The sequence below is a fragment of the Lampris incognitus genome, chromosome 3 (genome assembly GCF_029633865.1).
Source record: "Lampris incognitus isolate fLamInc1 chromosome 3, fLamInc1.hap2, whole genome shotgun sequence".
Lineage (NCBI taxonomy): Eukaryota > Metazoa > Chordata > Actinopteri > Lampriformes > Lampridae > Lampris > Lampris incognitus.
In genome coordinates this window covers 67,585,929-67,599,042 of record NC_079213.1, presented here as the reverse complement: position 1 = coordinate 67,599,042, position 13,114 = coordinate 67,585,929, and the positions used below count along the sequence as shown (strand labels likewise).

At 42.0% G+C, this 13,114-nt stretch overlaps 1 protein-coding gene across 1 annotated transcript in view; it reads left to right on the top strand.

Annotated features, from left to right (window-relative positions):
• The window catches only part of jak1 (Janus kinase 1), a 77,803-nt gene extending 66,993 nt beyond the window's left edge, over window positions 1–10,810 (top strand). Inside the window, exons 20-25 of the mRNA XM_056277910.1 lie at window positions 551–743; window positions 1,609–1,733; window positions 2,626–2,798; window positions 5,659–5,776; window positions 7,860–7,970; window positions 8,261–10,810. Coding sequence (XP_056133885.1) covers window positions 551–743; window positions 1,609–1,733; window positions 2,626–2,798; window positions 5,659–5,776; window positions 7,860–7,970; window positions 8,261–8,359 — 819 coding nt within the window. The 3' untranslated portion in view covers window positions 8,360–10,810. The remainder of the gene's footprint in view (window positions 1–550; window positions 744–1,608; window positions 1,734–2,625; window positions 2,799–5,658; window positions 5,777–7,859; window positions 7,971–8,260) is intronic.
• The last annotated feature ends 2,304 nt before the right edge of the window (window positions 10,811–13,114 follow it).

Genomic DNA, 13,114 nt, shown 5'->3' with positions numbered 1-13,114 from the left:
TGCTGTTATCAATGAATATGTTTACATCCACACTAATAATATGATCATAAACCAGTTGGGGCATTACAAAGGTATTATGTGTTTAGAAACAATCATGCAACTGACATTATCTGGTCCTCTTTATTGGGGTTACGTTGAAAAAAAAAACCTTACATTTATTTATAGTGCATGTGATATGCTTAGTCGGGTTTCTTTTTGCCTTTTTCAACTACACGTGAAACTTCACCAGATGCAGTGAACTGAATGTTTGTGTAATTCAAAGACACTAGATTAGGCATCCATGTATTCCTGGATATTAGAATGATGCATTTTTTTTAAACTTCAGAAATACTTTAATCAAATCTGCATTAAACTGATTACACCAAGTAATTGGGATATTTATATGCCTGTAAATATTCACAGTATCTACTAATGATCTTTTTTTAAATTTTTTGTAGTGTGTAATCCTGAGTCTATTTAAATGGCAGTGGTTCTTCTGGGCTTTTTCAGAACTGGTAAAACACATAATGTGGCCCTGTGATGTAATCCTCTGGTATGTTCCCTTGTCCAGGGCCACTTCGGCAAGGTGGAGCTGTGTCGTTATGATCCTCGGGGGGATAAAACAGGCGAAATGGTTGCCGTCAAGTCCCTGAAGCCGGAGAACCGAGAGGAGCAGAGCAACAATCTCTGGAGTGAGATCGGCATCCTTAAAGAGCTCTACCACGAGAACATTGTCAAGTACAAGGGCATATGCCAGGAGGAAGGTGAGCTTAAGATGATACACACAGAAATGTGCATTTATTGCGCACGCACACACACACACATCTCTTTCCTCTGTTATGAACCTTCTTATATGAGTTGATGACTGTGTCATCAAACTTACATATATATTTATTCATATACTATTTATAGATATTTGTATTTTAAACCTGCAGTGCAGAACTTTTGTCTCCCCCTTCTTGCAGTGAGAGTAATTGTACAAACACTGTCAACATGTACTTAGGTAATAGTTTCAAAAATACACAGAAATTTCCACAGTTCCAAGATAATAATCCATTATTTAGGTAGAGTAAGTGTAATGGCTTCTCTTCTTTACACACTCTCCAACAAGGAAAGGCTATACCAGTGGTTATCCATGTTTGTCCTCACCATCCATCGCTTTCTTTTTTTTACTTTAATCCTTCCTCTGATTGCAGTTTCATTTTCCTCTGGAGCATCAGAAACTACTCTGTCCCTACTTCAGCTCTGGCAAAGCAGTCACGTCCATCATTTTTCCAAACAACTTTAGATCCAACTTCCGTGTGATGAAAGTGTTCACATGCCTCTGATTGGCTAAGCCTAACCTTACCCTTAACCAATGAGAGGCAGAGTTTGCTGATTTACATAAAACACATTGGTACCGGTGCTCCAGCGTGGGAAAGTTGCCGCAGACACCAGATTGATACTGTGAAATAGATTTACGGTGATAGGCTTAATCGGTGTTGTTTGAACACATTTGGCAAGGGCTTGAATTTAACGGACGATCATTTATATGTAAAAGTCCCACACTCTAGCGTTTATATTTGTGTGTTTCTGAAGGTATATGGGCACGTGCATCTTTATGTTAATGTGTGTGTATCTGTTTGTTAGGTGGTCGGGGCATCAAGCTGATTATGGAGTACCTTCCAGCTGGCAGTCTGAAGGATTACCTCCCTAGGAACAGAAGCAAGACCAGCCTCAATGTCCTGCTTAGCTATGCTGTCCAAATCTGCCAGGTAATACAGTTCTCCCTTCCACCTGTTGGCTCAGATAAATAAACTCCACAGGACACTTCTGTCAGCATGAGGATACACAACGGAAATGCAAGGCATTTACAGTGGCTTTCTGGCCAGCCCTTGCTGTGTAGTCTACACTGAGGTGCTATGTAAACTGCCAGAGGCGACAAATTTAGAAACTCATGAGTTGGAATCAATTCTGGTAAACCGAAGCTTCGTTAGTTTTCTTAGTAAGGGATAGTCATTGTAATGGGTACACATTTACATGCACAGTCAGGGACAACAGGTCCTCAACTTAAGTGCAAGAAGAGAGTAAGTGATCTGTATTCAGTCGTAGCTTGCCATAAGACTGAGCTGGTTCCTGTCATATACTTTTATACCACATGTAGGACTCAGCATGGTGAAGTCAAAATAAAATTTTGTACATGGTCACTTAATAGCAAGACACTGTTGTACAGATAGACAGACAAACAAACAATGGTGTAACAATACAGAAAAACACTTTGTAAAGGGTGTTCCGTGCAGTGGCTATATACCAGTATGTGTACTTAGAATAGAGTTACATCTTAATGCCCTCATTACAACACATCCATTTGTTATGGCTTTGCTGTCCAGTCGTTACAGTATATTTTCCACCTGTAAAGGTCTTGCACAGTATGAGTGCTTTAGCATTCTGTTCTGGAATAGTGTTACTGTACAATGTTGCATGAACAGCAGTGGTAAGACTCCCCATTGCTTCCCCAGGATTTTGTGTATTGCTCCACTTTCTCAGGAGCACCTCCTTAGTAGGATTGTTTGGTTCCATGAAAGCAGTCTCACCGTCCATTCACTGTACCAACACACTGTATCACTTAAATCTCTGATCCCTGCTTCTCTGTCTGTCTCTGCCTAGGGAATGGACTACCTGGGATCTCGCAATTACATCCACCGGGACCTGGCTGCTCGGAACGTCCTGGTAGAGAACGAGAGCACAGTGAAGATCGGCGACTTTGGCCTCACCAAGAGCATCAAAGACAATGAGGGCTATTACACTGTCAAGGACGACCATGACAGTCCAGTGTTCTGGTAAGACAGAAGTGTCAGGTAAAGAAATGGGGGGGGGGTTAGCAGGTTATCTGGGGACAGAGAGGATGAGAGGGAAGAGGAGGAAGAGAGAGACACTGGTGAGTGGGAGAGCAGGAACAAAAGCGACAATAGGGAAGGCCAGAGGAGGCAGAGCCCCTGAGAGGGGAAAAAAGAGGGAGTACACTAAGCAGGGTCATTTTACTTTAACGTCAACAGAGGCAGGAAGTGGATGATTTTTTTTTTTTAAAAAGCAATCAAAATTTGAAAAGCCTGTCATAAAACTGTCCCTTTTGTACAGTGAATTAAGTGGAGTGTCAGAATGACCAAAACCTCGCCTCAAGGACTGGGAACATGGAGGAGACATAGGAAAGCTGGTATTAAGTGGAGTGGTACGAGGGTCAGGTACAAGAGTGTTAGAAGGTTTATGTATGCTCACTAGCCAGGCCCCGGGACAGTATTCATGAAGTTCTGTTATAATAAAAGTTTGTATGGCACCAACAGTCTTACTGAGAGGTCTGTTCTTGTTCCCTGACACTTGATTAGCTTTTCACTGGAACCCAGGTTTCCCAAAATTATACTCTGATAATCCAATTCTGAGTAATATGATGGAAGCTGGTTTTTGAGCTTTTGGAACGAGGAAGTTAGACTGGAGCTGAAGTACGAGTGAATAATGTCTTGGTAGTTCTGGCTGATGAACAACATCTGTAAGAGAACATCTAGAGTCTTCCATGGGTCCTCTTCTTTACTTTGGAGATTTAGTGCATCCGGACTTGAGTGTTTTATATGGGGCATACTAGAAAAGTCAGACCAAGTATATAAATCAGAACAAATAGATCTTCCTATTAGTGCCTTGCCCCCTAGTGGCAACGTTAGAACCACAACATACATACACTTTACCGTAAGTCCCAAGGCTATGGTTTATATTTTTGAGTGAAAGCATTTATGTATATAGATTTGTATATAGATTTGTAAAAAAAAAAAAAGGCATTGTAAGATATTAGTGCACATGTCTTTGTCCATCCAACCATTAACTATACCTCCTCTATCCAAGGAAACCCACACATACCTGGGGAGAACATGAAAGCTCCACACAGATGGGCTGAAATTGAACCCAGGACTGTGCTAATTACGCCAAAGTGCTGCTGTGTCTTTGCTTATATATATATATATATATATATATATATATATATATATATATATATATACACTACCGTTCAAAAGTTTGGGATCACCCAAACAATTTTGTGTTTTCCATGAAAAGTCACAATTATTCACCACCATATGTTGTGAAATGAATAGAAAATAGAGTCAAGACATTGACAAGGTTAGAAATAATGATTTGTATTTGAAATAAGATTTTTTTTACATCAAACTTTGCTTTCGTCAAAGAATCCTCCATTTGCAGCAATTACAGCATTGCAGACCTTTGGCATTCTAGCTGTTAATTTGTTGAGGTAATCTGGAGAAATTGCACCCCACGCTTCCAGAAGCAGCTCCCACAAGTTGGATTGGTTGGATGGGCACTTCTTTGAGCAGATTGAGTTTCTGGAGCATCACATTTGTGGGGTCAATTAAACGCTCAAAATGGCCAGAAAAAGAGAACTTTCATCTGAAACTCGACAGTCTATTCTTGTTCTTAGAAATGAAGGCTATTCCATGCGAGAAATTGCTGAGAAATTGAAGATTTCCTACACCGGTGTGTACTACTCCCTTCAGAGGACAGCACAAACGGGCTCTAACCAGAGTAGAAAAAGAAGTGGGAGGCCGCGTTGCACAACTGAGCAAGAAGATAAGTACATTAGAGTCTCTAGTTTGAGAAACAGACGCCTCACAGGTCCCCAACTGGCATCTTCATTAAATAGTACCCGCAAAACACCAGTGTCAACATCTACAGTGAAGAGGCGGCTGCGGGATTCTGGGCTTCAGGGCAGAGTGGCAAAGAAAAAGCCATATCTGAGACTGACCAATAAAAGAAAAAGATTAAGATGGGCAAAAGAACACAGACATTGGACAGAGGAAGACTGGAAAAAAGTGTTGTGGACGGATGAATCCAAGTTTGAGGTGTTTGGATCACAAAGAAGAACGTTTGTGAGACGCAGAACAAATGAAAAGATGCTGGAAGAATGCCTGACGCCATCTGTTAAGCATGGTGGAGGTAATGTGATGGTCTGGGGTTGCTTTGGTGCTGGTAAGGTGGGAGATTTGTACAGGGTAAAAGGGATTCTGAATAAGGAAGGCTATCACTCCATTTTGCAACGCCATGCCATACCCAGTGGACAGCGCTTGATTGGAGCCAATTTCATCCTACAACAGGACAATGACCCTAAACACACCTCCAAATTGTGCAAGAACTATTTAGAGCAGAAGCAGGCAGCTGGTATTCTATCGGTAATGGAGTGGCCAGCGCAGTCACCAGATCTGAACCCCATTGAGCTGTTGTGGGAGCAGCTTGACCGTATGGTACGCAAGAAGTGCCAGTCCAACCAATCCAACTTGTGGGAGCTGCTTCTGGAAGCGTGGGGTGCAATTTCTCCAGATTACCTCAACAAATTAACAGCTAGAATGCCAAAGGTCTGCAATGCTGTAATTGCTGCAAATGGAGGATTCTTTGACGAAAGCAAAGTTTGATGTAAAAAAAATCTTATTTCAAATACAAATCATTATTTCTAACCTTGTCAATGTCTTGACTCTATTTTCTATTCATTTCACAACATATGGTGGTGAATAAGTGTGACTTTTCATGGAAAACACAAAATTGTTTGGGTGATCCCAAACTTTTGAACGGTAGTGTATATATAAAAATTATCATTATTATTATTTTTTAACATGTTTGGCTCTCTTTCTGCCTTTTGTGTGTCAGGTATGCCCCAGAGTGTCTGACGCACTCTAAGTTCTACCGTGCTTCAGATGTGTGGTCCTTCGGTGTGACTATGTATGAGCTCATCACTTACTGTGACCCATCCTTCAGCCCCATGACGGTTAGTACACACAGACCTCTGCCTGTCTTTTCCCAGATGTGTGTGTGTGGGTGGGTGTAGGATCAACAATTCCCCAAAGGCCGTAATAAAATGAACGCAAAATTAAAGTAGCCACAAGGGAGCAATAGTGATGCGCCCCAAAAAAAGTCCTCTTCTCAGTGACTGCCTGTCAAATTCAGCGTGCGTGTTTAAATCAGCTCATTTTTGACATCAGTATTAGGACCTACAATTCGTTTGTAACTGTTAGATTTGGACTTGGTGACTGATCATTTTTCCAGTCTATAAATAGGAATAGCATAATTTTAGAAAATTGACTCATAGACCATGATTGCTATTAGACTGTAGGTCAACAGCAGTGCGAGTGACGCCATGAGAAACCAGAAGGTGCAAAGAGATTTTGTGATAACAGATGCATGAATACCAATCTCAGTGAAATCCATTTTCCATTTAGTCTATTAAATTCTGAACTAAATGACGAGTTGTATTTTTGTCATTCAAAATGTCAGCAAAAAATGAATAATTATTAGATTAGATATGATATTGAATGAGTTTTATTTTTCCTCTGAGCTCATGCCACAGAAGTGTAAAAATGTAGACATATCTAACAGCCAGTTATAACAGAGCTGAATCATAAATTAAGCTTTGTTGTAATGATGGTGATAATAATGTTATTCAGATTTACTTGATTAAAAAGTATTACAGTCCATATGGTTTATTTCGTAATATTAATGTTATTTACTGCACCCGGTGACTTGATTGAATTTGAACTTTTTATATTTTAGTAGTAGAATCCCCCACAAATGTCTTTATACCCATAATTCATCTATGGGCCCAAAGATGTCCTATGATTCAAAAGGGCTGTCCTCTGGTCCTTCAGTTGGTTTTCAGTGCGGCAGTCCAGTAGAGCTGAATGGGTGAGGTTGTTGGTACTGGCTCCCAGTATTAGTTACAGTTCCCATGTGTGTATACACTTTTACATTAAACATAATATTAAATATACCTGTGTTATTTTTACTGGATGGTTGCTGGGGAGAACGGGGAGGTTGGTTTTAACACAATAAGGTACATGGTTGGGGAATTCTCTTGCATCCAAAGTATAAGAACCACTCATTTGGGCTTTTGCCCCCAAAGGAGCCTATATTGGCATGTTATTGTGTCCATCTAGTAGTAGTAGTAGTAGTAGTAGTAGTAGTAGATTATGTCCATCTAGTTTATGTCTACTTGTGTTTTTATTAATGGATGGTGGGAGACTTAACACTTTTGTTTGGATGATAATAGCCCTACACACTGTACCTTAGTCTTTTTATATTTTCAAAGTATTGTTGGGGAAGTAGTGATAGAGAGACACAAGCATTCACACGTTCGTGCACATGCAACACACAGTCTGTATGTGGCAGGTGGTGGCAGTCTCTGCCCAGAGAGGCAGATGACAGACGCACCCAGGGGCTGTGGCCAAACTGTATTGTGTCAGTTCCAAGGGCTTGATATACCAAAGGCTGACTCTATTTACAATCAGCCTGTCAACTACCACTGTTGTCATAGTGACTTATACGTACATGTACACACTTTCTGTCATCGTTATTTGCAAGGGATTGAGTGCTAACAACAAAGAATTCTTCACTCATACTCTCAGTACAACTCCCATCAGTATATATATATATATATATATATATATATATATATATATATATATATATATATATATATATATATATATATACACACACATACACACATACACACATACACACACACACACACACACACACACATACACAGACGTTCTACCTCCTATATGGCTAATATAAATAATATGGCAGCTTTGGTCCACAGGTTGGATTAACGATCTGTTGACCAATTAAAGAAGTATTTGACCTTGCTTAACTGGTTATTCTTTTTTAAAGGTTGAAACCACCCCCCCCCCCCCAAAAAAAAAACATAGCTTTTCATATGCAAATCCCATGTTCCTCTAAAATTGAAGCTGTAGTTGTAAATTTGAAGTTGTTAAAAGTTGAGCTGTAAAAATGTGTAAACAGTTCTGGCGTTGGGGGATTTTAAACGCTTTTCCCGCCTCCACACACAGCTTTTCCTCAACATGATTGGCCGAACACATGGTCAGATGACTGTCACCCGATTGGTGAAAGTGCTGGAGGAAGGGAGGAGGTTGCCACGTCCTGAGAGCTGTCCTGAACAGGTAAGAATCGGTCATAATTGAAACATGACTTGCATCTCTCCTGCACATGTGGATTCAGTGACACATTTTAAAAAATGGCAGCATTTTCTGAGTCTCTCTCTCTCTCTTTCTCTCATAACTCCTTTGCAGCATGATATGCATTATCATAGTCCTCATATGTAGCTGTTATTGCTGCAGTCTTACTCTGGGGGTCTTTTGTAAAGACCTGGATCAAGTTCTGAGGCCAGAGCTTGGGTGTAAAGGCATAAATTCTCATTTTGTGTGTGTTTGCATTTGTGTGTATTTCGCAGGTGTATGAGCTGATGCGTAAATGCTGGGAGCAGTTCCCTGACAACAGAATCGCCTTCAAGTGCCTGATTAAGGAGCTGACCAGCATGCAGCAGCACTGATCCCGAACCAGCAGACTTTGACCAAACTGGCCACTAGTGAGGGTCTGAGTAAGAGGCTGACTTTTGAGCCCCAACTTGGAACCTGCTCCTCCCCGACCACGGGCCACATCCCTAACCGTTCTATGTATCTACCCATCACCTCTATGGTGTAAAGACAGCAACTTCAGTCCACCTTGTTTTTAAGTTCGCTCTATTTTTCATTCAATGTTTTTTTTTTCTTCATACAGATCTGCTGAAATGTTATTCCAATTGTCATAATTATGTTACCATATGAATATATTAAGACATTGTGCTACGTTCTAATCATGACCTATCAAAGGTATGCCCAGTATAACCTCGCAGCTGTACTCTATGCTGAATGTGAACTTAAATCTAAACAAACAACTTCAAGTTTAGTCAAAAGCCTGTAGCAACCCTACGCGCCCTCCTAATGATGTGGACTTTGAGCAGTGGACGATAATATTGCCTGTGATGTTGGTGAACGGGCATGTGGCGGTGACAGACGGTGGTGTTGAACCTCTTGTGTTTCGTGGAGGTCACCGAACCCCACTGGAGGTGCAGATGATCCTTCCAGATACTATCTATTGGAGGGAAGGGGGGGGGGCATTCAGTCATCGGCACCGTGAAACATTACACATCAGGTATTTGGTTCGTTACGTGTTAATGCAGCCATGTAGAGTTGGAAGCGGTCGGTGATGTCCCCCAAGTTTTGTTTTCGCTCCATCTCTAACGGGAGTTGGACGTCACCCTCTGGAGTCAAACCAGACGCCTTCGATACCCAGGGACCGGAGGGGATATTTAAGCTGCGTTAGCTTGAAAACGGGAGAGGCTGCGGATTTCTCAGAGCAACCGCGTCAGATTTCCCGCGGTCTCTTGGGGGTTCAGATCTGTGCCACAAAGTGGGAAAGATCTAAATCAGAATCCAAAGGATGATTCACAAGGTTTCCTGTCAGTTGTTTTTTTTTCCCTTTATTTTTTGTATTTCTGAGCCTCTTCATGTAAAGGAACTAGCTCTTCTCCCTGTAATGTCAAAACCCTACGAATATCGTCAGTCTTTTATGCGAGTTTCCTATTGAGATTAAGATAAAGTACCTGTAACAAGCACTTGAGGGCAGTATAGGGTAGCTCAATTGATTCTATGCGTCGCTTTGGTTACATTTAAAAGCGTATTTACGTGTGCATGAGCCACAGAAACTTGGCCTACGTCAAGTCTTCGTAAGAAAAGAATTGTCAGCTTGTGTCGTTTCTATTTTGAGCCTGTAGTCTGGAACTGTATGTGGGAGGAGGTTTGCCACAGATTGGGTCTCAGGTGAGATAACAGCTAATATTTTTGCACTTCTTCCTATTGCATCTTATCTTTTTCTTTTTTTTTTTGAATTGCAACTTTTATTGACATCAGCAATATGGGCATTTTTTTTATTCGTGTACACCCTTTCGATTCACAAATATGCCTGAAAAATATCGAAGTATGTAATATCTACTGTGTATAACAAGGAAGTGGTTTGAGCAGAGGGTTTGGTCCGGTCTGAAGCGAGGGATAAGTCCATGAATAGGGATTGAACGTATGAGCCGAGCGGTTTTATATTGGTCAGTACTCACTTTTATCCTACGGCAATTACTGTGAAAAGCAAAAACTGGGGACGAGTCCGAGGACTCACTTGAGTTTCAGTCCACAGTTTATTTTAGGAATGTAAAAGACAATTCCTTCTGCTCAAAAAAAGGAGAGAGCAAAACATTTTTCAAAAGAAAAGACAACGTCTTATGGAGAAAAATGTTCATAAATACACATTAGGGGGGAGGGGGGGGAATAAATAAAAGTCAACGTTCATCTTGGTGTCGTGTCAGTCCAAAAGCGTCAAACGCGATGTCATCACCTAAGGAAATCCGGTTGGTGAACAATTTTGTTTTGTACACTGTATTACGGTGGTAAGCCAGCATGCTTAAATTGCTTCTAGAAATACCTTATTCACAGTAAAACAATATCAGTGCCATCATGATATAAAATACTGCAAAATTTACAGTAGTTTCAGGAAAAGAAAAATTCCAAATACTTGAAAAGCAAACTGTACATGGCAATGAGCACAGCAGGTTATATCTATATATCTACAGCTGTCAAAGTAGCTCAGATCAGAAACACCAAAGTATTGCAAAGCTTTGTGATCTCACACACGCGCACACACACACACACACATTCAATACTACACATTCAGTCTCACTGATGAGTTTGTCGTATAACCAACACGGTACAAAGGCGATGCAGTGTAGCATAGAGGGCACGCGCCAGAGGCTCGACTTGCACAAGAAAAACCGAACCTGTTCTAACCCCAGCCGGACCGGTTGATTTTTGTCCTTCGTGTTTGCCCTTAAAAGAAAAGCTTTATTGCTAACTGATGGGCAACAAATCGGGTGTTCCGTTTTTCTTGAATCGTTTCTCTTGAAAATTAAAAAAAAAAATACAAACACTGAAAACTGTAGCTGTGTTCCAAAAGCATCATTGTGCTCGGTTCACTGCTCCGTCGTGAACCGAGGAAAAGGTTTGAAATAAAGCCGCATCTACACAGAAACCTGCATCTGCACAGAAACCTGCTTCTGCACAGAAACCTGCATCTGCACAGAAACCTGCATCTGCACAGAAACCTGCTTCTACACAGAAACCTGCATCTGCACAGAAACCTGCATCTACACAGAAACCTGCATCTACACAGAAACCTGCTTCTACACAGAAACCTGCATCTGCACAGAAACCTGCAACTGAACAGAATCCTGCTTCTACACAGAAACCTGCATCTGCACAGAAACCTGCATCTACACAGAAACCTGCAACTGAACAGAAACCTGCTTCTACACAGAAACCTGCATCTGCACAGAAACCTGCTTCTAGACAGAAACCTGCATCTACACAGAAACCTGCAACTGAACAGAAAAAACAAAAGCTGTATTTTTAACCCTTATAGTGCAAACAAACTCCAAGGAACCGGACTTGCCCTTGTTTTGAACAGATGTGAGAAGTTGTACAAAGAACTTAACACATTTCCTGCTTCTGTGTAAATGCAGCCGTTGTGCTCGTGGGGAAGAGGCCCTTTGTGTAGAATCATGAAGACATCTTCTCTTGTTGGCACGGAGAGGCAGCGGAGACGGACAGTGAGTCCCATGTCTTTCCTTAAACAAGGTCAAAGAAAAGGTCAAAACAACTCCAAGGTGTCTTCTTTTCTTTTGGACCCCCCCCCCTTTTTTTTCCCCGGCCAATCACCCCGCTCTTCCGAGCTATCCCAATCGCTGCTCCACCCCCTCTGCCAATCCGGGGAGGGCTGCAGAATACCACAAGCCTCCTCCGATACATGTGGAGTCGCCAGCCGCTTCTTTTCACCTGACAGTGAGGAGTTTCACCAGGGGGAAGTAGCGCGTGGGAGGATCACGCTATTCCCCCCAGTTCCCCCTCCCGAACAGGGGCCCCAACCGACCAAAGGAGGCGCTAGTGCAGCGTCCAGGACACACACCCACATCCGGCTTCCCACCCGCAGACACAGGCAATTGTGTCTGTAGGGATGCCCGACCAAGCCGGAGGTAACACGGGGATTCCAACCGGCCATACCCGTGTTGGTAGGCAACAGAATAGACCGCCATGCTACCCAGAGGCCCTCAAAGGTGTCTTCCATGAATGTCATGCCTCCATACCAAAAAAAAGTGACCTATACAGAATATAATCTCATTTGTTAATCCACAATATCGACAAGAGCCCTCGGACCTTGTGGTTTTAAATTATGGATCGTGACTCGGTGCTTCTGACCGATTCTAGTACCACACAGACACACACAAAGGCATCAAATTACCGACATTCTGAAACTGTTGGAGGAGATTCCAAGTCTTAACATTCGGAAATCAAAAATTTTCACATTGCACAATAACAGTTCATAAGAATGACATTACAACTTAGAAAATCATTAATGGCACAAAACTAATACTACTGTACATAACAAAACAATGATACCTCTTAAAGGAGTATAGTTACTTATGTATAGTAGGTCCTTTGTTGACAGACAGCAGACTATTTTCTAGATTTATGAGCAGTTGAGTGATAACTATAGGTGCTGAAATGATTTTGTAATGATTTTATATATATATACACTACCACACCAGACAAGACCCAAGATGCAGGCTGTGCAAAGACGCCCCTGAGACAGTCCAGCACTTAGTAGCAGGGTGTAAGATGCTAGCTGGGAAAGCATACACTGAAAGGCATAACCAAGTGGCTGGGATAGTATACAGGAATATCTGTACTGAATACAGACTGGAAGTCTCCAAGTCCAAATGGGAGACACCGCTAGAGGTGGTTGAGAATGGCAGAGCTAAGATCCTGTGGGACTTCAAGTTCCAGCCTGACAGGCAGGTGCTGGCTAACCAACCAGACATTGTGGTGGTCGACAAGGAACAGAAGACAGCAGTCGTGATCGATGCAGCAATCCTGAGCGATGGCAACATCAGGAAGAAAGAGCAAGAGAAGCTAGAGAAATACCAAGGGCTGAGGGAAGGACTAGATCAGATGTGGAAGGTGAAATCCACAGTAGTCCCAGTGGTAATAGGAGCACTAGAGGCTGTGACCCCCAAACTGAGAAAGAGGCTTCAGCAGATTCCAGGAACAACATCTGAGGTCTCTGTCCAGAAGAGTGCAGTCCTAGGAACAGCTAAGATACTGCACAGAACCCTCAAACTCCCAGGCCTCTGGTAGAGGACCCCAGCTTGAGGAAGACACACACC